This window comes from Amblyomma americanum, chromosome 1 (genome assembly GCF_052857255.1).
Source record: "Amblyomma americanum isolate KBUSLIRL-KWMA chromosome 1, ASM5285725v1, whole genome shotgun sequence".
NCBI lineage: Eukaryota > Metazoa > Arthropoda > Arachnida > Ixodida > Ixodidae > Amblyomma > Amblyomma americanum.
Window position 1 is genome coordinate 50,534,398 of NC_135497.1, and position 23,958 is coordinate 50,558,355.

At 49.4% G+C, this 23,958-nt stretch overlaps 1 protein-coding gene across 1 annotated transcript in view; it reads right to left on the reverse strand.

Moving 5' to 3' along the window:
• Window positions 1-23,427, reverse strand: part of LOC144093966 (uncharacterized) — a 35,960-nt gene extending 12,533 nt beyond the window's left edge. Inside the window, exons 1-16 of the mRNA XM_077627790.1 lie at window positions 23,235-23,427; window positions 18,365-18,811; window positions 17,440-17,842; window positions 16,305-16,562; window positions 14,908-15,201; window positions 13,882-14,016; window positions 11,564-11,863; window positions 10,625-10,831; window positions 9,804-9,965; window positions 6,338-6,524; window positions 4,743-4,879; window positions 4,324-4,444; window positions 3,481-3,645; window positions 2,454-2,600; window positions 1,941-2,062; window positions 534-830 (exon numbers count right to left, since the gene is read on the reverse strand). Coding sequence (XP_077483916.1) covers window positions 534-830; window positions 1,941-2,062; window positions 2,454-2,600; window positions 3,481-3,645; window positions 4,324-4,444; window positions 4,743-4,879; window positions 6,338-6,524; window positions 9,804-9,965; window positions 10,625-10,831; window positions 11,564-11,863; window positions 13,882-14,016; window positions 14,908-15,201; window positions 16,305-16,562; window positions 17,440-17,842; window positions 18,365-18,669 — 3,240 coding nt within the window. The 5' untranslated portion in view covers window positions 18,670-18,811; window positions 23,235-23,427. The remainder of the gene's footprint in view (window positions 1-533; window positions 831-1,940; window positions 2,063-2,453; window positions 2,601-3,480; window positions 3,646-4,323; window positions 4,445-4,742; window positions 4,880-6,337; window positions 6,525-9,803; window positions 9,966-10,624; window positions 10,832-11,563; window positions 11,864-13,881; window positions 14,017-14,907; window positions 15,202-16,304; window positions 16,563-17,439; window positions 17,843-18,364; window positions 18,812-23,234) is intronic.
• Between the last annotated feature and the right edge of the window lie 531 nt (window positions 23,428-23,958).

Consider the following 23,958-nt stretch of genomic DNA (forward strand, 5'->3'; position numbering starts at 1 on the left):
GTAAAAAGCACGGCCGCAACAAATAAGTTGCTTATGCAATGATCGACATGCGATCATTCATGAAAACATATAACCTTCATGTCGGAAGCTTCACGGCTCTGTCATAGTTGATGTTATGTTATAAATTGAACCTGCGTAAAGACCGACAGGTTCATGCAAGAGCTCCAGTGGCCCTAAGCTACAGGTTGATGCAACGTTGCTCAAGTGTTTTCAAACTGGGATCTTGCAGATTCCAGCTTTGAAGCAAACATCGGCACTTTCAGAAGTCCTGTCGCTCATTTGAAAACGAGAAACCTAAACATCTTGGAACAGTCACAGATGAGGCCCTGAGATCTAACACCTGAGTGAGCAGTCAGGGAGTAAAGGCAGCGCCAAACAACACCAACCAGGAGCAAGCACGAGTTACAGAAGAGACGTGGGCATTATGAACTGCACTATCCTCGAAAGCAGAGTTTTTCGTTTAATTCCGCCGTCTTCGCCATTAGAGTAACTGCAGTCGCCTGAGCCACAAGTTGGGAAACGCGGAAGTATACCTTTTTGCAATTTCGGTAGAGCTGCCCGAGAACCTTGCGTGAACAGTAGGTGTTCTTCGTGTCCAGCTTCTCCATGAAGTCCGGGTACATGGGTGGCTTCTCAGAGTTCTGAAAGCCCTTGAGGTCACCGCACTTGGCGAAGTCAAGATTGACGGCACATTTGCGTGCCAGTTCGCGGCAGCGGTGCGAGTTGATGCCGCTGTCCAGTATATCAGCCCAGACGAGGTGCGCGTTGGCAATCAGGCCGATCTTGTCACCCTTGATGTACTGGCAAAAGAATTCCACCATGTCCTGGACCTGTGGCCACCGTAAACGAATGGCAAGTTCTCTCGTGAGACGGAGGATATACAGATTTCATGCCCCGTCCATTTACATTCGTCTGAAAACTGAAGGTCAGGGTCTTTACACGTGTGCAAAATATTTGGTGGCACCTTTAAGGGAACGAGCACAAGCGGGAACCTTTTAGGCCTGTGCTGCTCACTTTACTTTTGAGCCGGCGAGAAATGTAGACTTTTAGCAGCCGTCCCCTCCCAGTCAACTACGTATACACTAGCAAAGCCGCGGCAATGCGTTACATGTGCTTGTTTTCTTACACAAAGGTGTCATTATTTAAAGTGAGCCATGCTGCACACTCTCTTGACGTCATCACTCGCATCTCGCCGGAACTCAGACAAGTTTGTTCCTAAGAAAGTTTTGGATGATTTCCTTAGCCAATAATCATCTGCTTGGATCGGTTTGGTTGTGTCGACTTAGCTGCACACAGTCATATTGGTTAACATCGAGGGCACACATATTAGTAAACCTCAATAATCAACAAGACACACATACTGGTTAACCAACATGATACAATTAGCCCGACAGCTCGTCTTATTCAACTATGGACACAGTCCGATGGTCAAGCCACCGCTCCAATCTAAAATGGTCAAAAAGACGCAAGGTTTGCAAGGTAATGTCACCATTGAGCAAAGAGCATTGCCTCTTGCGAGCGAAAAATGAGCTGCCAGGAGTCCTTTATTTCTGCTTTCTACACGGAAGTAAAATTTCGGAACGTAGACAATAGGTTCACCGCTGTTACAATCTATTGTAGTACAATGGAACCAAAACTCTACTACAGCCTCTTTTCGAACCAAAAGGCCGCATCTAGCAAATTAATACTCCATTACAACCCATTTGTGATCAATGTTAAAAATACAGCGACAATTCAGATTTCGTCGTATTCCACCGCTGACCGTTGATGTAGCTGAAAAATTTCGAATATATTTCATTATAGACAACACTGCAGTCGGTACAACTGGACTAATAGCACCTAAAATAGTTTATCCAGAATTATGTAGCCCTTCCCCAACCCCACCCCCCAGACTAAGACTAAGCAGACTAAGAGACCACAAAATAAGCAATATTGCTCACCCCAATGGACGCCTTTCGTTCCTTTGGCGGGTCGCTGTGGTAGTGCATAGGATTGCAGTTGTTATTGAAGATGAGGTCCTCGTACCACAGCACTGAGTACTCGTCACCATCCAGGTCGGAACCTAAGCACAGGTAGAGACCACATTAAGGGGTACCATTGGAAACAAGCTGCGTCCGGCCGTCTGTCAAAGCAGTGATGGCGAAGGTCCTTGCTTAATGACCCAATTAAACGGAGATCAGTGAGTGGAGGAATAGTTGCGACGCCGAAATGAGAAACTGAGAAATATTTTATACCTCAGGTAATGGAACCTCACAGTACGTTTTTTCTCACGCTGTGACTGTGCTCACAACATACATCAGTCAAAGCCCGCAGAGTCCTGGCCTTGGCAGAGCCCTGACCTAACGCGCACGTAAACTAAGGCACGCTATCCGTCACAAGCGCAGAGAGCGACGGTTACATCCGTCTCCGCATAGCACAGTGTCAACAGGGAGCGCGCCAGGAAGGGTGCGTACCGGCCATCTCGTCGGGGTGTGGCCACTCCCCCTTTTGAGGGAAGACAATGCAGTCGCGCACGTGATGCAACTGCGGCACATTCACCGCCTCCAGCTTCCGGATGTCGCCCGGGTTCATGCACGGGTTCTTGGTCACGATCACGTCACCTGCGTATCCCACCGTGCATGGAATACTCAGTGACTTTAATGCAAAGTGCGGCTGAAAATTCAGGTGAAAAAAAAAACAATCTCATGTGTCAACCTTTCGGCTCCTCTGTGCGATGTAACGAAAATAGAATAGTCCTTTCATTCCAAGCCAATGAATAAAATGGATATACTCGCGGACAGCTTTTTGTGGCTATGCAGTGAAGCTACGAGGGCGACGCGCAAGGCTTTCCCATGCGCAGTCTTACCACGCTCTCACGAGAAAGCGAGATAGGCATTTAAGCTGGCGGCGAGTATAGTATGCTGTTTCGGCTCCAGATGCCGGTTCCTCAAGAATACCGCGATTAGCTGCGCACAAAGCACGGGTACCTCACCACTGTATATATCTATTGCGTATCCGGTGCTGTCAACATAGAAGCATCGATCCGTGCAAACCACGGATATCTCACAAGATATATCCGGGACATTTCTTGGACAACTGAGCATTAGTAAGTCCTAGCTTCGGCTTCAGATATGAGAATGCCGTAACCAGAGAAGGAGCTCGCAAGCGAGGCCAAAACAAGATAATTTCGTTCAGAATCAGCACACGAGAAAATTAGGCGTGCGTTCATGTATACAGACTACAATAACGTGGTAGTACCGTCGGAGAATTCTACTTTTAGATCCGACTACAAGAATCTATATTTCTGCGACAACAGCCCTCGAACACGCAGCACGTTTGCATATGCCTTCGAAGCATGTACTCGGGCACTTTATTCCCCTACCATTTCAACCACGTTCACATTAATGGATCCTTTCGAATAAAATATGAAAGGTGCTGCCTAAACGCACCGAGACAATGCTGCACTATGCTTGCTAGCACGAAAATAGGTTGCTGTGATACCTTCGAGGATGGTCGCAGGGTCGTTGACCTTGTACTGCAGTATGTCGTTTGAGTACTGGACAAACACCTGTCCGTACTCGAGCGTGCCGGTCTCGTCCAGCACGCCGAACATGGTGCGCCCGTAGTTCGGAGGAACCAGAATACGAGCCTTGGTCCTCAGTTCCTCTGCAAAATGTGTATACATTATCCGGCGTGAAGAGGCAAGGGTTCGTCGTTCACACATGCTGTTGTAGAGAAGTTCAGACAAGCTCCCTGAGGGCCATTCAATGCCTTACGAGCTGAAGTTCTTTGCCTCAGGAAACATTGATCTTTATGGGCAATCTTTGACTTGACCATAATCTTTGTCGTCAATTCGCTGAATGTTAAGCCGGTCATTTCGCTGCCGTATATGCGTTTGTGGGCTATTACAAGGCTCGTACGCGGGTCCAAAACATCTCTGCTTTTCACTGTGACACTGATTGAAGGCTTTTAAGACCAGATACTACCTTCCAGAAATGTGTGGTTATGCTAGATGCAAAGGGAACGACTGTAACGATTACCACAATAGGCTGGTTAATGCACGCGACAGGTTCTCGATGGTGTCACCTATAGCATTTAATCTATTTTCCGTAACATTAACATTAGCCTCATAATAAGAACCTTATTTTTGCGCTAAACATCGCACAAAACTGACAAGGAGGATCCGGTGAAGAAATTGGAAATTTGAGATAACTTTGAAAGATCCCGGAAATTAGCGTAATTAATCGGCAAAAGGACGAAGTCAGGGCCAGGGTGCTGCTTCTCTACACTTCTTCCCCGACGACGAAATGAACAAAAGCGGTTAAGCTCATGTGTTTCACTCACTCAGGACCTTCTTGTTGACGGCGCGAACTAGAGCCCGAAAGAAGGGCTCGAATGTCAGGTCAATGCCCACGCCGGCCAGCTCCTTGTACGGGAGACGCAAGGCGCAGTAGGAACGGAGAACCTGCACAATTAGTAAGGCGCACAGTTTCGTTATCAGTTTACAAGCACCTTCCCACTTCATAGGTCGTTGACCCTGTCTCCAAAACCCTGAATCCATCCTTCAATCCGACTAAAATGGGATCGGATGTCGAACATGGGTTTCAGTAATTCGACTAAAATAGGATCAACTGTCGTATATAGGGTTCAGTTATTCGTCTAGTATGGGATCGGCTGTCGTACATGAGCTTCAGTTATACGTAGAACAGTGCACTGACACCACACATGACACAAAAGCTGCGAAGATGAAAAAAATTTCTCACATGCGCGGCCTCATGGGGATCCATCATGCTGTCGATGAAGGAATCGAGGATTTTGTTCTGCAGCATCAGGAACACCTCGGCCTTTATGCCGCTCTGCTCCAAGATGGTGATCATGGGTCGGTTCAGGTAAAGAACGCCTGTGAGGAGCACGGTAAATCATCACGGGCGTAAATATACTGTCGCGGCAGCACGCTCAAAATGTAACTCTGTTGCAGTAATCTATTCCTACAATTTGCAATGCATGTCACGGATTATCCTCACTAATGAATCAGCGACGTCCACCGCAGAAGGAAGGCGTGCCCTTTCACGCTTTGTAACATACTGTGGCTCAATGACTATGCCTTCTGTCTACTTGTGGTAGCGAGGAGCCAAGTACAGAACAGTGCACAAATGCCAAAATTTCAAGCTCTAAGCCCGCTGTGTAACTGCAACACTCAGAGGCAAATGTACATTGAAATTTTCGCGCAAATAAGCAGTCTTTCGTTGCTCTGCTCCAAGATGGTGATCATGTGTCGGTTCAGGTAAAGAACGCCTGCGAGGAGCACGGTAAATCATCATGGGCGTAAATATACTGTCGCGGAAGCACGCTCAAAATGTAACTTGGTTGCAGTAATCTATTCCTACAATTTGCAATGCATGTCACGTATTATCCTCACTAATGAATCAGCGACATGCACCGCAGAAGGAAGGCGTGCCCTTTCATGCTTTGTATCATACTGTGGCTCGATGACTATGCTTTCTGTCTACTTGTGGTAGCGAGGAGCAATGTACAGAACAGTGCACGACTGCGAAAATTTCAAGCTCTAAGTCCGCTGTGTAAGTGCAACACTGAGAGGCAAATGTACATTTAAATTTTCGCACAAATAAGCAGTCTTTCGTCGCTATCCATTCATTTGGTATTCATTCCAGTGGGTAGAGAATAAGTACCCCTCCCGTATTCTGGCCTTTCAGTTATCAGGTTTATCTGACCCAGAGGAAAATTTCGTCTACAATCCTGCTTCACGTAAACTTTTCTCGATGACTGTTCGTGGCCACGTGAAAAAACGGCACTACACTTCAACAGAAATTGTGGGATACTCTGCACGACAATTCATTGTAAGCGTGGAACAGCACCCCGAACTATGGATCCCTGAAAATTCGCTAAGATGCTCATAAGGAGCCAAGCGCAAGCCCACTAGGACACAGCGTAACTGCAGTCGGATACAATTGAAGAACGAAGCGGCTTTCCCCCATAAAAGGACCCCCTTCCAGCCAATGGCATCAGCAGATTTCCATGACCCTGCTAGCGTGACATGCGGGAAGCGCCAGATGAAAAGAGATTGTCCACTCCCTCTTTGGTCGGGGACAGTCCCCTCCCTGCATTGTCACGCCGCTCCTTGCGTTGTCTAGCTAGCAGGGTCATGAGAGCCGGCCGTCGCCAATGGCTGGAAGGGAGTCCTTTAACTGAAAGGAAAAAGTCGATTCGCTCTTCAGTTGCATCCGACTATAGTGGACTGCGGGAGAGAGCACGGGAGAATTATGTGTCTCTGTGTCCAACTGCTTCTCTAAGCGCTTTCTGTCGATGGTCGCGGTCATAGGACATGAAGACAACGCACGCGGCTTGCTCGTCTTCAGCACGTATAGGTCGGAGTGGTCCGAGTGGAACTTGCGCATACTCTCGCGGAAGACGATGCGGCAGCCGCTCAGCGTCGGGTCCAGCAACAGCATTCCCTTGCAGCCACCGTAGCGGATTTGTACAGCGCACGGCTCCTCACCCTCCTCTAGCTCCAAGGCGTGGTGGACCTGCGGAAGGGCGGACAATGAAGGATTCTACGAACGGCTATGTACTTAGGTCACTCCATACATTATATTTTAACAAAAATAGGAAAACCGCCAGGACCTTGTCTTATGCGGGAGCTGCGGGATTACAAGATAACCAGTTCCGTACCGGTACAAGCTTTCTCCTGGCGTTGTGCTCGTGTTTCACGTAATTAGGGTCACAATGGCCAGATCCGCTGGGTCATCATAACCACAAAGGACACATTGCCGAGAGCACCGTCCCTGGACTTTCTAAACGGAAAAGAGGCGAGTTTTAGTCAGGACATAGTAGTCACCACCGATGGCGACACTGCCTGCCGCAGAGGATGTCTCGTATACAGATATCGCTGCAAAAATACCGTCCTATGCATCACAGGTTTCTGTAGTTCATGGAGCAGAAACGTATCTCATGTATGGTGGATGACTAGACATTGGACTTGGGCAGCATTTGGACATTGATGACACGTCCACTGCTCACAATAGACAGGGTTTATGCTGGTGTATATGACAAAAATTCCAGGGTTTTCAAGGACTTTCGAAGCCCTCTGCGTGATTTTCAAGGACCACATTCGCAGTTAGAAATCCAAATAAGACAGATGTTCAGCGGTAGAAAGAGGCGTGAAATGATGAGAATTCACTGAAAAAGGGGATTGTCATTGGAGCCAATATTTTAACAAAGAAACTTGTCTTCGGATAAAACGATGGCAACAGCATATTTCCTTTTTCAACCACTTCTCATCATTGTTTGTTACACGGATGACCACTTTCAGTTTGTTAGATGATGCAAACATTTATTCGCTAATGAAGCAAAGCAAACACTCAATCAGTCCTTAGGTGGCCCCAATTCGCTTCTCCTCAATTTTTATGTCTATGTCCAAGACCTCCTACTGCTTGCTCTTGGCAGTCTTCCTTAGGATGTCCGACTTCATGATGCAAGTCAGGCCACTGGTTGCCTCTGCTTTTTCTGCATACAATTCTGCTGAAGCTGTCAATTCTGCAACTACGGCTTCTAGTTTCTTTTTCCTCCTTCTGAGAGTTTCAATCTCTTCATCAATGCACCGTTTTTTCCGCTGTTTCGCATCTTCGCGCTCCTGCTTTTTATGTGTTTTCAAAAAGGCACGGTATTGGCTCTTTGGAGAAGTCACAGATGCTCTCAATTCCTTAGTGATGGGAACATTGAAAATGCCACCTGCTACGTGTACAGCATCACAGCTAATCCGCTGTGAAATGCCCTGCGTCCATCACAAGTCCATGCTTCTTGCACGCATCCATCAAGTTTGACGACTGCGATGGCGCTGTCTGTGGTTCATTAGCTTGACATTCAGATATCGTCACGAAGCTCCTTACCATACAGCTACTCCCGGCGGCTTGCATGTGCTCTCTATGCTTTGCACTTTTTAGATGGCTTTCTAGTGCCGACTCCCCCATGGCAGTGATGTCGAAACACTTACAGCAAACTTTGCATTTTGCCTTGTGCGGATTTGACATGTCCGACGCAAGCCACTCTCGTTAGTCGTCGTTGTGCAGCCATGACCTCTGAAATTTGCATTTTCCGGGTATTGTTTCCACGCACGTTGACTGGCACACACTACGCTGCAGATGCACAAAATGTCACGATACCGCCGCACACGCACACCCAAGCACTACACGGGCAATAAATCTCGCGATACAACCGCGCATACACATATCAGCGCTACGCGCGCAGAAAATGTTACGATGGAACAGCACACGCGCGCATAAGCGTTACACGTGCTCAAGACGTGACGATACAACCGCACACGCAAGCGCTAAACGCGCACAAAATGTAACGCTTCGACCGCGCAACCACACACACAATGGCGGCCATTTATCTACTCAACTGGAAAGTGGATTAGATTATATTGGATCTTGGGGCTTCCAACCGGAGGACCTTACACTGAAGTCCTAGCCAACTTTTTTGGGACGCTACGACAGAGTCTGCCCCGCCGTGTCGTCACCACCACCCATCACTTGAGCCTATTCCAATTTTCAAGGCGGCGTTTAGTTGTTTCGACCGCTCTGGCCTTGGAAAAGGCTTCTTGCTCATTCACCTCGCTGTCGGTCGTTCCGCCCTCTGTCGGCTGACCTGAGTCGAAACCTAGCGCCTGCAGAAGGGTACATGTATTCGGTTGGCAGGGGTGGAGTGATCTACACAACAGAATAACATGCTCTATCGAATCCTCATCCTGCCCACACATTGTGCACATGATGTCCGCATTGATCTGGCCGGATACCGGGCTTGCCACTTCTTCGTGCGCAGCACCCCCGCTCGAGCCCCGAAGAGTAAACAGCCCCGAAGAGTAAACGGTAAACAAGCCAGCGTCACTGTGGCTAGACGTTCACGAGCGTCCGCTAGGCACGCGCTTACTTGACTGTACGAAACTTACACTCTATTTTTAACAATATCGCAGCGGGATTTCAGGTGGGTTGATATTTTATTATATACAATCACTTAATGTTTATTAAAAATAAAAATTTTTAAAATTCAAGGGTTTTCAAGCATCTTCAAAACTTCCATGTCCTTCAAGGCCTTGAAAACAGTCCTATCAAATTCCAGGGTTTTCAGGGGTTTCAAGGACCCGCACGAAATTATTTAGACATGCGATGGCCCCTCCTGTCCAAAAGAAGCGAAGCATTATCATGGGCGGCAGAGTTTTGGGATATTGTTCCTGTCAAGAAGTTGGATCGGATGAGATGGCTGTGGGAGGTGCGAGGCATGAAAAAAGGCTTCTGCTATTAACAAAAAAAACTCGCAGGACTGTGCCCCCCCCCCCGTTAAGTGCAAAGTGAAACCATCAGTCAAGCTCTGTCTGCTTCCGTGACCTTCGGGATCCCGGCCGACGGACAGACACACTGCGGAGGATGACTACTTTGAAGTGCGGATTTGACTCGAGGTAATGTTTTCGCTCTCTCCCTATCTCTGTTTCTCACACAGGACAGTTACCGGGTGTCCAAAGCGAATGTATGAGCGTTGGCAGCGGTGTGACAACAATGAATTTTTCAGAAAGCCCTGCCGCTACTTGGCATGCTGCCAATTTCTCTAGTCGATTCATGCCGAGGCATAGTAATTGCGCGGGAGCGTCTTGGCACCAGCGAAGTTCGTCGCTACCCGCGCGGGAGCAACTTAATTGGTGTGCGGGCAAAATCACCGCCGGCACCGCCACGCTTGTCTTGGTGACCTGAGCGACACATTAGCAAAGGTTGTAAGTTTAGACTGGTTGTCGATAAGGACGATAATATACATACCTTGCGCAGCAGGCCGTGCGATATTCGCCCTATGCCGTCGCTGAAGATGTACTCGCGATGGGAACCATCGCTGCTGCGGCCAGGGGCTGCGTGGCGGATGTCCGGTTCCACAGACGTGTTTTGGCTCGGGACCGTTAACAGACCCAACGACTGCGAAAAAGCCTGCATGCAGGAAAAGAGGTCTCCCGAATGGGCCATTTTGCCATAGCTGGCTGGCTATAATAATGGTGATACAGAATTCATGTTTGTGCAGCTGGGAGTTGTGAAATTTGTGAAACCTTTCGCAAATATAGAGAACATTAAAGAGTGCCTTCTCAGCAGTAGAAAGTGTGTAATGGAAACAACACCTCCATAATAGGCATTGGTACTCCGAAAGGAGGCTGATTTGCCTGGTTAGATCTCCGGACACAGTCCGTGCAGTGTCGTAATTATTTATGAACGCTAGTCTTACTTTCCATTCCCCCTCTGGAGCATTTTAACACTCCCACATTCGATTCGAAAACGCGCAAGGCATAACTTATGATGTGGATAATTTCACAGTCAGATATGAGTCACTGCACATGGCGCCTGATCCCTGTGGACCGCTGATCAATGAAGGGCTCACATAGCTACAATGCGATCCAAACATATATGGATTAACGCAATGCACCGGCCATGAAAGTGTGATGAATGATGGTGAATGGCAGAGACACTTGGCTCAACCTTCTTGAAAACAAAAGCTCCGTTACTAAACGTAAAGAAGAGATTCCCTCACATACTTTCGTGCGATTTAGTCGCTTTTCCCGTCACCTCTCTCAACAAGAACGTGACTGGCCTCTGACCTGTCCAAGCCGTGCCATGAACTTGGGCACGCTGACGATGGTAGAGAGGTCGCCGATACCATCGCGTATCTGCTCCGCGGTGCGGCCCTGATTGTCGTGCGCGTAGAACCAGACGCCGTGGCTGCGTAACTGGCTCGTCGAGCAACCCAGGAACATGAACCGGCGGCCACCAATCTTCAGGCCGGACGACAACGGAGGCTTGATCACCTACAGAAAACAAGCCCAAGGTAAAAGAGAGGAACTAAATGGACGGTTTACATTGTCATTTCAAGGAGCCCATCAAATGCATCATTTTCCTCAGTGTTCCTATCAAATATCTTCATGCAGTTTTGTGCCCTCCTCTGCACTTCAGCTACATGAATCCATACAGCAGCGGAACGAAAAAGCGACGGTGAAATCAAATTAAAATAGGCAAATAGAAGCTCATCAATGTGAGACTGAAATGTAGCACTACTGCCAATATAGATTTGTCGCATGGCATTCTGATTCCCTGTGCCCTTCAGTGCGAAAGGAAGTAGCCGCAATCCTCGGGTATCAGCGGTGTCTGTGCGTGTGAAGCCTTTCAGTAGCAAGTGTATTACCGGCTCACTAGGTGAGTGGACACGCCAGTCGCACTGTGAATAGGCGGCGCTGTTCACCTACAATTTGAGGCAGTTACATGCCTTTCCTTCTCTCAAAACCGGTGGCATGCCAATTTTGAGTAAAGGGAGGAACATAACTGGATCCCCGAGTAAGAGGACACCTCAACAGCGCTCTGAGCTACGTGGCGGTGGTGTACATGTGAAAAAAACAGTGCTTTCGCACAGTCTTTTGTGCTTAGCAATGCTAAACCGCCTGCCATTTTTTTTCCTTGAGACTTCAGATACTGCATTTTTCCAAAAATTAAGCACGCTACGGCTACTTGTTCACAGGGCGATCATGAACCCCCCAACAGCGTACCGCGCTGAGAAAGTCGTCCTTGCAGGCACCCAGCGAAAAGGAGATGAGCTTGCAATCGTCATCCCGCACGACGATGCGCAGGGCGTAATCTGGGTCGCAGTGCTGAAGCAGGCGGCTCTTGCACACAAGTTGAGGGGGCATGTAGACGCGCCGAGTGGGCGTCAGGATCACCTTGCGCACCTTGACCATGTGGGATGGTAGCTCCTGGGCGATCACCGAGCCTGTGAAAACGTCGATGCGCTGCCGGTGCGCCCGATACCGGAAGTACAGGTGCTCCAGGGCACTGCGGAACCAGAACACCTGCGCGGTACCGCGCCACAAGGACACTGTTCTTGATATGCTGGATATATAGAAGCGTTGCACAAAGATCGGTAGGAAAAAGAGGCAATAGTGTTGATGTACATAAAGCATTGAAAGGAACTGTAGTCCGAGAAGAAATGAAAAAAAAATTTAAAAACACGATTATGTTCAGGGTTCACCGGCACTTCTTATGTGTAAAGTGAATTTTTTTTCCTCACTTTCCGCTTAAAATGACACCTTGAGATCAAGCTCCACAAAATTGCTAAGCTACACACCGTTCACTTATTTGTGTGCCCCTATTATCACACAGTTAGCATACTGCATTTCTGCATGCATTCTTTAACCGATCACATGTCTTAATACCGAGTTCCTTGTGTATCAAACTGAGCTCCTCGTTCAGTTCTGTAATATCGCGCACTTGTAGCCACCTTAAAGCAGCGCAGTCTACACCATGTCATGCAGCTCTGCACGAACATCAGAGGTCTCCCAGGCGCCCGCGTGGTGTTACGCTTAGACCTTTTGAATAAGCGCTCCCTGAACGTCCGTATGCACCGTACGCTAGCACAGTGAAAGAGATAGAACGACCTATCCCCTCATTTGTTCGCAACCGTTCAAAGAGCAGCTATATTAATATCAGCGTGCACACATTCCTATGCTATTTATCCGACGATCAGGCACACAATAAAAAATTTCCGACAACGGTGGCTCCCATGCATGAAAGCAAGCGTTATCCACATTTTTTGCGATATTCTGGGAAGACACAGGAAACCAGACTTTGAATTTTCTAACGAAAATTCTCGTGAGCAAGCTTGGTCACGGCATGCAAAGTGCCGACAATAATGCAGACACAACATCTTTGGAAGGCTCAAGTGAAACTTTGCTAAGGAAGCAGCATGCCACTTTTCGATGCAGTCTCTGGTAGTCCCCACTTCCGCTACCATTGCCCTATATAGCCTGCAAGCCGCCGTGAAGGAATGAGGCGGAATGCTGATGCCAACAGTGCACTACACTTGTAACAACTTCATCGGGAAAGAAGCAGGTGCCTCTCAGGTGTTCATCTTGCGGAAACTCGAGGAGGAGTTCAGGAGAACAACCTGCCGGGCTATTTGTTTATGCATGTGGTTTACTGGGAAGCGCAAAAAACAGACGAGGGACGGAATAGGGGACACAAGCGCTCGTGAACGTGTTTCTGTGTCGCCTAATCCATCCCTAGTCCGTTTTTTGTGCTTCCCAGTAAACCGCATGGTGGAGGAGGTCCATCGCTTCTGGTCGGTCGCGCGTTCCCAAGAAAGAGGATATTGCAAACTTGAATGTAATTTCTTTCAATTTAATTTTATATTTCGTTACACTGGCTTCCTAACGTTGCCACTGGCCTAATTTTACCGTCACTATAAAAAAAAACAGGTTCCACTACTGCACACGAGCGCGTATAGTGTTGTCATGGGCATGAACTGAACATGCTCTGCTACATAAAACACATCTGTAGTTACACTCTTCAATTTTAAAAAAAAGCTAACAGAGGTTTAGCGCTTGTTTAACCTAGTGATACGAGCGAAAGAAATTGTTAAGCAAGGGTACATATGGTTTGGCCCTGGAGTCGGTCTGGTGCGCGTTATCCATGGCAAGACAGAGACCAAGCGCCAGCGAAGCAACTGTTTTTTGCAACATTTTGCTAGACACGTGGCAGAGCAGCGAAGAGGCCCGGAGCGAGCGCAGCTGTGGCGAATCCACAGCGAGTTACGTATTATGACGTTCCTTGCTACGCCTTCGTTGCGCCGGTTCAAGGTGAAACGCGCAGTAAACTTGACCTTGCGAGTTGTGGGAAGAGTCGAGCTTTCGCTCTAAGAAAACCACTGTTCTGCTGCTGCCTTCAGTACAGAATTCTGCAATAAAAGCTTACTTAGCATAGTTCAGAAAACAAATCTTACTGAACGCCAGGCCAGGCGAGCGGGCTGCGGACGTCAAGAGGGCCCTTAAGCTTTTGTTGTTAAAGCCAGCCTGAAAAACCGGGCTCTCACCTTTCCCTGGCTAAGCGAGAAATAGATCTCGAAGAGGGCTTCTTCCAGGGCACGGGGACACTCCTCGGCGCGCGCAGACAACTCGAGGAGCGTTTCCCGGCAGCTCTGAGCGTCCATCGCCAGCTCATCGGTGACCTGGAAAGGCGGTAATCCAGGTGTTGCTCGTCCGCGTTCGACAGTGCAGTTTTCAAGCGCCGTTCGAGTCGTACGCCCGCTTAATTCTACTTCGCTTCGGGAAGCTCCCTATTGAAACCCAAAATGACACCGTAGGTCCGCAAAAATGCGAGCATGGAATAGTGACGCAGTTTTATATTTACGCCAGGTCATGGCACAGAGCGATATGCCAAAACCGCCAACGCAGCAAATCCCCGAACGAAGGCCATCTTTATCCGTCAATAGCGTAGATCCGACCCATTGGAGTAACCCTTACTTTGGAAGCAATATGCATTCACTCGTGATAATCCTTATTGATTCTGCATTTAAAATGGTATAGTGTGGTATGGGGGGAACGTCCCGAAGCGACTTAGCCTATCAGGGACGTTGAAGTAGGCGACTCCAGAGTAATTCCGACCACCTGGGGATCTGTAACGACCAACGACAGCGCACACCGCACGGGCGCTTTTGCGTTTCGCCCCCACTAAAGCGTGGCAGCCGCGACCGGAATTGGAACCCCGGTCCTCCGGGTCAGTAGCCGAGCACCGTAACCACTGAGCACATGCGGCAGCTACGTTTAGAACGTACTTGACATTAATCTTGGAGGTCCTGTACATGTAAATTATGTGATGTACTTGATCCAATTCCAACGGGTATAGAGACACGCAAAGGGTGTCTTGTACTGTCTGTTTTGTATGTCTTTTAACTTATTCTACAGAAAACGAGAAGTTTGAAAGTGACAAGAACAAGAAATGTTCAAGAGGATCGAAGGTTTCACGCCGACGTCCTGGAACATTTCTAATTCGTCAGCTTTTGACCTTTGTTCTTGGGGTAGAGCTTACAAGAAATCCACGCAATGAGTTAAATCCCTACCTGAAAGCTCTCGGACCAGACGCTGAGCAAGGCGTACACGACGCCGAAGTCCTGCACGCTGGGCCTGGCCACTGCCTTCAACTCGCGCGCAAGCAGCTCGCGCACCGGCGCGTAAAAAACCTGCGCGTTTTTGCGCGTGCGCAGGATCAGGTTGCAGAGAGGTGCCCAGTGGCGTGGTCCACTGAGCGTCAGGCGCATCATGCGACTTCTGCCCAGAACGTCGGAACCGCACTTGAAGGGTCCTTCACCGAACTCGACGGCCCGGTCCCACGGGGTGGTGTCGGACAGGTCGAACTGCGACAGGAAAGGTGGTGGGTGAGCAAGCTGTAGTGCGGCTTATTTTGAGGCTGACACGAATCAATTTATTATTATTTCATGGATCAAGGAACAAACTCAGGTTACTGATGTTCTTGTTGAAATCAAGAAATCAAGAATAGCATTGCAGTCCATTGGCAGAGCACGTAATGCGAATGCACGATGACGGATGGTCACTTAAGGTAACAGAGTGGATTCTAAGAGAAGGCAAGTGTAGCAGTGCGAGACAGAGACTAATATGGGCGGATGAAATTAGGGAGTTTGCAGAGATAAGGTGATCGCAGCTGCAAAGAACAGGGTTAATTGGGGATAAGAGCAAAATCCTCTGTCCTATGCTGTCACAGTTACACTACTGCTGCTGCTGATGATGATGACTGACCTAAGTTCAGCGCCCATCATCTACACTAATGGCTGTATTAAGAAGGAGCTTCTAGAGCCACCACTGTCATAACTTTATGTTTGTGTAGCAAAAAACAGTGAGGTCACGACTGTACTGCCACACTATCACTATGCCCTGTGAATGGGATAAGGATATATGGGCTCTTGCCCCGTCAAATTAAACTATTGGCATACCGGCGTAGTCGTTTTGGAATTTTTGTGTGGATTCCCATTCCCCGATGTCCGTTACTGCCTCTCGAGAAAGAAGGGGAGCGGGACATGGTTGAAAAAAAAAATTCAGATACCAGTAACTGGAAAACAAAGGCTAGGCGGTTAGAGTGAAAGTACACAAGGAGCAGAGGACGCAGAAGCGAAAGGATGTATGTCCACTCTTGGTAGTGGTCGTGAAGCTTTACACCGCGCTCTTTTAAGCAGCAGAAGTCCGGTGACGCCTAAATTCGTTTTACGCCCATTACCATCCCCTTCACCACAGCAGTCAGTGGTCCAGTTTTCTATACAGCTTTCCTTGCAGTCCTGCAATTTTGCGTGTTGCCCCACAGCTGCCCTTCTACGCAGTGATGTAGAACTCTACGACTAAAGGAAACTGTAGCGGAAGGGGAAACCGTAAGAGTACAGGAGTGTGTTTGTCGGCAGGTTTTTTCTTTTAGTCCATTGAAAGCAATTAACGATATAGCGCTGCTCACCTGTGGCAGGTAGTCGCCCTCGCGGTTGCACTGGCTGGTGGCGCTGTTGCCAGCGCACACCTTGTAAAGCAGCGGCGGGTGCAACAGCTGCAGGTAGACAATAGTGGATGTCGGCGACGTCTTGCGCAGAATGATGCGGCAGATGGTCGAGTACCGCACCAGCAGCCGGAACAGCGTGGAGCTACGCTTGCGGACATCCACGAAGTACAGGTACAACCCATTGGAACAGTGCTCAAAGTGCGCATTGCACTGCGTCACCTGGTGGAAGAGAAGGCATTCAGAAGAAGGGCCTAAACCGAATTATTCCGCTCCGACTGCGAAACTGCCGTACTTTTTAAGTATGCCTATCCATGTTGGTACAGTTTTGCACTTGCCAATTCATGCAGCGTGGCTAATACGTTCCAGACCCTTGAAGAGCTTTATGTACTGTAAGCACAGTATATCAAACCCCTTCAGAGTCCTCTTTTAAGACTGAGGATACATTTCCTCATCATTTGCGATGTCATGCAACCTAGCCGCGTCACCCCAAATCGCTGCACCGTAAGAAAAATTGGACGACGAATTGCAGGCCGTTGATACAGGAAGGAGTACATAAAATTGGTTGTTTGAAATCATCCACGCAGTGTAAAGCACTCTCCCTTCCCCTCTCACTAGTGTTTCTAAATCTTTCTGGAGCCGCTCTTCGCAGAATTCAATCCCCACAACAATTTAGGCTGCGCGCCAAGCAAGCCAACTAGACATGTAAGGAACCAGATGAATGGATAAGGGGCCCATGTGCCAAAGTGCGTGACCACCAGGCCCGAAGCTCTGCTTTGCCATCACGTACCCAAAACCTGTCCAGGAAAAAAGGGTTAGATTTAATGTGCCTATGAGCTGCCACTGCCTTCCAGAAAAATGATGCATTGACAAGTCCTGACTACCCTTCTCATATCCCTCTTGCGACTGGGGCTCTCAGCATCATCGAAACTATTTGCCCAGCAGAAAAACACGCTGCTTTTAGTATACGACACTTTATGTCCTCACAGACTGCAATGCAGTTTATTCCCATGACCTTCCACCATGCAACCACCACTGCCATAACTCAAACTTCTGGACGGACGCCGTCAGAAAACACCCTACAGGAACATCATCTCACCTTAAAGCCTTCAGATGAGGTCAGCTCACTGTTGGGACAAGACGTCTTCGCAGATGAGCTTGTTCCATCTGAAGGGGAGCTAGACTTGACCGCTCTTCCCTTCTTTCCCCGCTTCACAGACATTGATTTGCCGGAGAGGGAGGACGAAGACTTGGCAGACGAGAGTGGCGATGGAGGAGGCGGCATGGTGTTGGTGCTGTCAAAGTGCGCCACAAAAGTGTTGTACCCGAGGAAGCAGCCGAGGGCGAACGCGTTTACGGGTACGTCCTTGTGCTCCGTGGCTATCTGGGTGCTGTACGGGTCGCAGGACTCCTCGAGCTCCTCGGATGCGAGCCACCATTCTGGAGGGCTGGACTTGCCCGCAGCCGCTCCGTTATTAGAGGCGTTCTGGCATTGGTCGCACCTGCGGAAGTGAATGTAAAATTGACGCGCGGAACCAAGAGCTGGTACAAGCTTAAGAAGCCATATGTTCGAACACAAATGGCGGTACTCTCACCACCCTAGCCACCTCAATATGGCGGCTATGAGCCCGCAGAAACCGATAGTTCATTAATTGCACCAGGCAAGAAATTTTGAATTGAAATGTCTGCATAAACACGCCCCACCCCCCTGATTTCTGAGACTGAATAGACGGAGTTGCCGATAATAATTTGCGCAGTAAGTTGTTTATGAAGCTCTACAACCTCTTCCTCTCGATCACCATATTCTGAGCAGTGCTTCACAATTCATCTGCATTGCTCAAAAGGCACTGCAGTCACCTTAGTTCCAGTGCGCACAAATCTGCAAACCTCCGAATTTTGGACCCATGTCAGCGCATATGAGGAGTTTCTCAACTTACGCGACAGTAGAGGCCTGACAATATGATTGTTGAGGCCGACCGAAGACTGGCTAAGGGGAAAGCCAGAAGTACTTGTCGCGCACTCACCACTTAAGTACGATATGCATGAACGAGTCCTTGGGTGACCGCTCCAGTTGCAGCGTCACGTTTGCCGTCCAAGTGGGGCTCTCGTAGACTGCGACCTCGCCACAGTCTCCGGCCACCACTTGGCCCACGGCGCACTGCAGACCGAGAAGCCGCCGAAGCTGAGACGCTGTCGGCGTGCCCCAGCCGGAGTCCAGACAATGGACGCGCAGCGCCATCTCCCGGCAGTTGTCCTCCCGGTCGCGAGCGCAAAACGCGGTCGTCGGTGCCATCGGCCCCGGAAGAAACGGCTTTGCAGGAGGCTCCATAGTGGCAGGTGACTATTGTGCCATTTCAAACTCGCCGACTGGCTTCTGAGTTGAGTTCAACTATGTCTTCTGCTTGAGCGGTCACACCAGAAGACGGACGGGTGGACCTGGAGCTGCTCGCTGTCTTGGCCTTTGGTGCGAGCTGCGAAGAGGCTTTGCATAAGTAATTAGGGCTGAATACAGCAGCTGCATTATGGGCATGAGTGACAGCATCCCTGATGTTGGGCACCACGACTTCATTCTTGCATAAAAACTGTGATTGCAGTTAACACACACCCGCCGCTGTGGCTCAGTGGTTAGCGCACTCGGCTACTGATCCGGAGTTCCTGGGTTCGAACCCGACCGCGGCGGCTGCGTTTTTATGGAGGCAAAACGCTAAGGCGCCCGTCTGCTGTGCGATGTCAGTGCACGTTAAAAATAATAATAATAATTGGTTTTTGGGGGAAAGGAAATGGCGCAGTATCTGTCTCATATATCGTTGGACACCTGAACCGCGCCGTAAGGGAAGGGATAAAGGAGGGAGTGAAAGAAGAAAGGAAGAAGAGGTGCCGTAGTGGAGGGCTCCGGAATAATTTCGACCACCTGGGGATCTTTAACGTGCACTGCCGCCGCTGCGTTTTTATGGAGGAAAAACGCTAACGCGCCCGTGTGCTGTGCGATGTCAGTGCACGTTAAAGATCCCCAGGTGGCGGCGGCTGCGTTTTTATGGAGGAAGAACGCTAACGCGCCCATGTGCTGTGCGATGTCAGTGCACGTTCAAGATCCCCAGGTGGTCGAAATTATTCCGGAGCCCTCCACTACGGCACCTCTTTCCTGTTTTCTTATTTCACTCCCTCCTTTATCCCTTCCCTTACGGCGCGGTTCAGGTGTCGAACGATATATGAGACATACTGCGCCATTTCCTTTCCTCAAAGACCGATTATTATATTGTTAACACACCGATACCACATACTGACACATTAAGCACCGCATCCTTCTAGTCTTGTTCGGAATCGCAGAGGGGTCTAGCCAATTGACGAACAACGAACATCTCGCAAAACGCCCTATATGACTTCTGCAAAAACCAGAGGGTATCGGGATTCTTGCACCAGAAAGTTGGGCAATCGGCGCGTCGGATGAGGGTTCTTTTCTTCCAAGTAGTCTCCATCGATCAGGGAGGTGACCTACCAAGGTCTAAGGCCTACGTAGACTGCGAAACGGCATCGGAGCGTAGTGCTTCGGATGAACGACTGCCACGTGGGGCACTGCTATGTATAGGTGGCCTAAGCAAGGCACCGTAGCGGAACGCTTCCGAAGGATGACGAACACGCGGGGCAGCATGTTTAGGTGGTATAGGTCGATTACAGGCCGGCACCTTAGCGGAGTGCTTTCGATGAAAGATTACCGTACAGGGCAACATCATGCCTAGGTCGATTACGGGCCTGCACCGCAGCGAAGTGCTTCGGGTGAATAACGAACACATGGGCACCTCGGCATCGCATCGGTATGCTTAGAATGAATTGAAAACACGAGCAGCCCCACTCGCCAATGGTTGCCCAGGGCCGACAACGGCGCCACACCGCCGCGGAAAGCTTCGGATGAATGAAAAGCTTGTAGGCCAGAAATACGTCAAGGGGCAATAGGTCTATTATGGGCCAGCACCGTCCTTCCGATGAAGGACGAGCGCGTCGAGAATCGCAAGGACTTAGTTGATTACGGCTCTTCATCGCAATGGAGTGGTTCGGAACAACAGCTACGTAGCGCATAGTCAGTGAGCGCCGAAATTATAGCTTGAGACCATTTTCCCACTTTCGTCTGCATTGGCATGAGCCCGAGCAACGAACCGGAGATCTTGTCATCGAGCAGGGCGCCGCTAAATTCTAACAAGCCTTGCGGTTGGACTACCTCTCCTGCCTGGCGCTGCTTCCATTGCTATAGTTTCAAAAGGGCAAGGATTCATGAAGGCTCAGATTAGCATTTGTTCACACTCTTTGCAGCACAAAAAATTTGGCCGAGGATTTGCTTAGCTAATCCAGGATATACAAAGCTGTTCATTAGCGTTGCCACTGACATCGAAGTCTACGTTGATTTTGAGGAAAGGAAAGGCGCATAGCTGGCTCTATGGGTCAGTGGACACCTCATTCGCGCTTTGAGGTACGCGGCGGTGGTTAGAGAGATGTGGACTGCAATAATTAGCGCTGACAACGTTGTGGCAGACACGCGGCACTGCAGCAATAGGCCGCAGCGTTCATTGGCTGAACAACCTCCCGCGATCAACCAATAACTGCCACCTGGCAGGGTGGGCCATGCCAACGTACATTCCAATAAATAAAATTGTAGAGCTATGCTTACGGGTTTCAGCGGAAGCCGACTGCCCCTCCCCCACCCCCCGCATACGAATTCTTTCAACACTCTCTTTCTTCCGATAGATATGGCCGCGTGGTCGACCAACGGCGCCGGCATATCGGTCGAAGTAGTTCAGTAGTTCCGTCTTCGCCACCGCTAACGGTGTGCTCTTGTTCAGCTCGATATCACGATGCTTTCGACTTTCCCGTCGGAATGTAAATATTCACTTCTGCCGGCATGGCGAATATCCGAGCACCCCACAGCACACACCTTTCGCAATATCCGACGTGGACTACCACGCACCTCGTTAACGCGGCATTCGAATGCGGGCACGTGCGCACGGCTGCGTATTTTGAGGAAAGTGCACAGTAACTTTCTCGTATTGCTGTGCAGGACTTAGCAGCCCTAGCTGGAATTGCGAGGAGGACAAGGAGGAAAGGAAAGACGCAGTATGGAGCCGCAGGGGCGTGCGTAGGCAGGAATGTGAAATTGAATGAAGAAAGATAAAAAGACATGCCCCGGCTTGCCGAGCTTGCTCGCGGAGCCCTCCACTACGCCACCTCTCTCTCAGTTACTTGTTTCACTCACTCCTTTATCGATGCCTGACTGACACATGTTCTGAGCACTGCAAGCATAGGTTGTTCTCCATATATACGTTTTGCCAATGTCAGTATTACAAGTGGCAATTTATACTGCACGTTGAAGTACCCCGCGAGGTCTGAATTATCAGGAGCCCTCTGCTAAGGCACCTCTCTCTCTTCTTTCACTCTCTACTTTCTCCCTTTCCCCATTGCAGGGTTGAGGTGTTCACCGATATGTCAGAGATTTAACCTACCTTTCCTTCCCCCCCGCAATTTTTCTTTCTTTCCATCCCGCGTCCTAGAACTCAGCAGCGGCACACTGTAACCACTATGAAAATGAAAATTGCTTTTGGGGAAAGGAAATGGCGCAGTATACGTCTCACATACCGGTGGACACCTGAACTGCGCCCTAAGGGAAGAGATAAAGGAGAGAGTGAAAGAAGAAAGGAAGAAAGAGGTGCAGTAGTGGAAGGCTGCGGTATAATTTCGACCACCTGGGGATCTTAAACGTACACTGACATCGCAAAGCTCACGGGCGCCTAAGCGTTTCGATGGAGGCGAAACGCTAAGGCGATGTCAGTGCACTATCCCTGCCCCGGATTAGGGGCGTAAGGTTTAATAGTTTTCTTCATAACCAATAAGCCACAGCAGCAGATGGGTTTTGATATCACGTGCGCAGCTGCACCAGCATCAAAGTACAGGCAGCAGCATCGAAGAAAATCTCGTGGACAGCTCGTTTGGGAGCACGTTGCTAGAGCACACCGCAGGGTAAACGGACGGGAGGCCGCCCGCGTCCAGTACCTTTTAAAGCTCTAGCTTTTAAAGCGAAGAGTCATGGACCTAACCGACGATCACGCGACCACTCCTTGCCCATAGCCGGCGACTCGCGCTAGCTTGGTCCTAATCACTCGGGGCAACAAAAGAAGTCACAAAAATGGCTATAAACAACGACAAATGCGTCCCATAATAATAATTGGTATTTTGGGGAAAGGAAATGGCGCAGTATCTGTCTCATATATCGGCGGACACCTGAACCGAGGGAAGGGATAAAGGAGGGAGTGAAATAAGAGGTGCCGTAGTGGAGGGCTCCGGAATAATTTCGACCACCTGGGGATCTTTAACGTGCACTGACATCGCACAGCACACGGGCGCCTTAGCGTTTTTCCTCCATAAAAACTCAGCCGCCACGGTCTGGTTCGAACACGGGAACTCCGGATCAGTAGCCGAGCGCTCTAACCACTGAGCCACCACAGCGGGTACAAACGCGTCCCAAGATAACCTGCTGTGACTGGACGACGCAGCGTTCTGCGTTCCTGTGCAGTACCAACCGCAGCAGTTATGATAGAGCTACCACAGGCGAAGTGGCACATAAGACTCGTTGTGGAAGGGTCATAGATGCAGCCGAGGCAGAGCGTCATGCTCGGAACGCTGCACGTAAGTGGGAAACGGGAGCCACAAACGTGCTGCGTGTCTAACAGAAGACGAACGCTGTCGGGACGCTGCAATGCATCTCGAAGTCCTACTGGCCTCACGTTTTCTGGTGGCATATTTTAAAGAAAACTGTGCGGTCATTGCAGCTGGCGCGAGCAGTCTTTCACGCAAGACTAAATAGGCATTCGCGATAAAGGGCGCCGCTGTCGCGGAGCAAAAATTACTCACCTTAGGCAAAACAAAGATCCCTCGTTGAACTCAAGCTTCTTTAAGAGCAAAATAACGCAAGGCTGGCCACCCGGCGCCGGTCGTGACAGGGCCTTAGAGCAGCCAGGAAGGCTTGAGCACAGGACCATCCAGAGAACAAGCGATAGGCCTAGCGGCCGCAATCCGCCAGCTGCCGTGACACAACGTGCGAGCGTTCTTGGCAGCAGCCGTTCTACGTGTGTATGAAAATGTTGATGATGATGATTATGATGTCATACGAGTTTATATGTCATTGTTGTTAGCCTATCAAAGGATGGCACATGCCCACACTGGGGGATCGGCCAAGAATCGGGTGGCTGTTCGCCTGCACTCAGTTATTAAAAACGAAAAGCACGCGGCAATGCAACACCGGTGGATTCTACCTCCTGAGCAGAGAAAGGACAAGAGTTTTGATTTCGAAATAAATAAATAATAATACTAATAATAATAATGTGCGGGATTAAAAAGAATTATTAAGTCAAAATGTAATGATTTGTAGAAAAGAAAATTTTGTTACACATAGCAAGGCATACGGTCCTTGCCGATGGTACGTGGTCCTGAACCGAGCCATAAGGGAAGGAATAAAGGAGGGAGAGCAGCGATGAAGCCACTCACTCCTTCACGGTTGCCATGGTAACGGCGCATGAGCACAATTGGCCTCTCCCATGTAACATGGTATCCGTGCATACGCACAACTTTCCCCTCG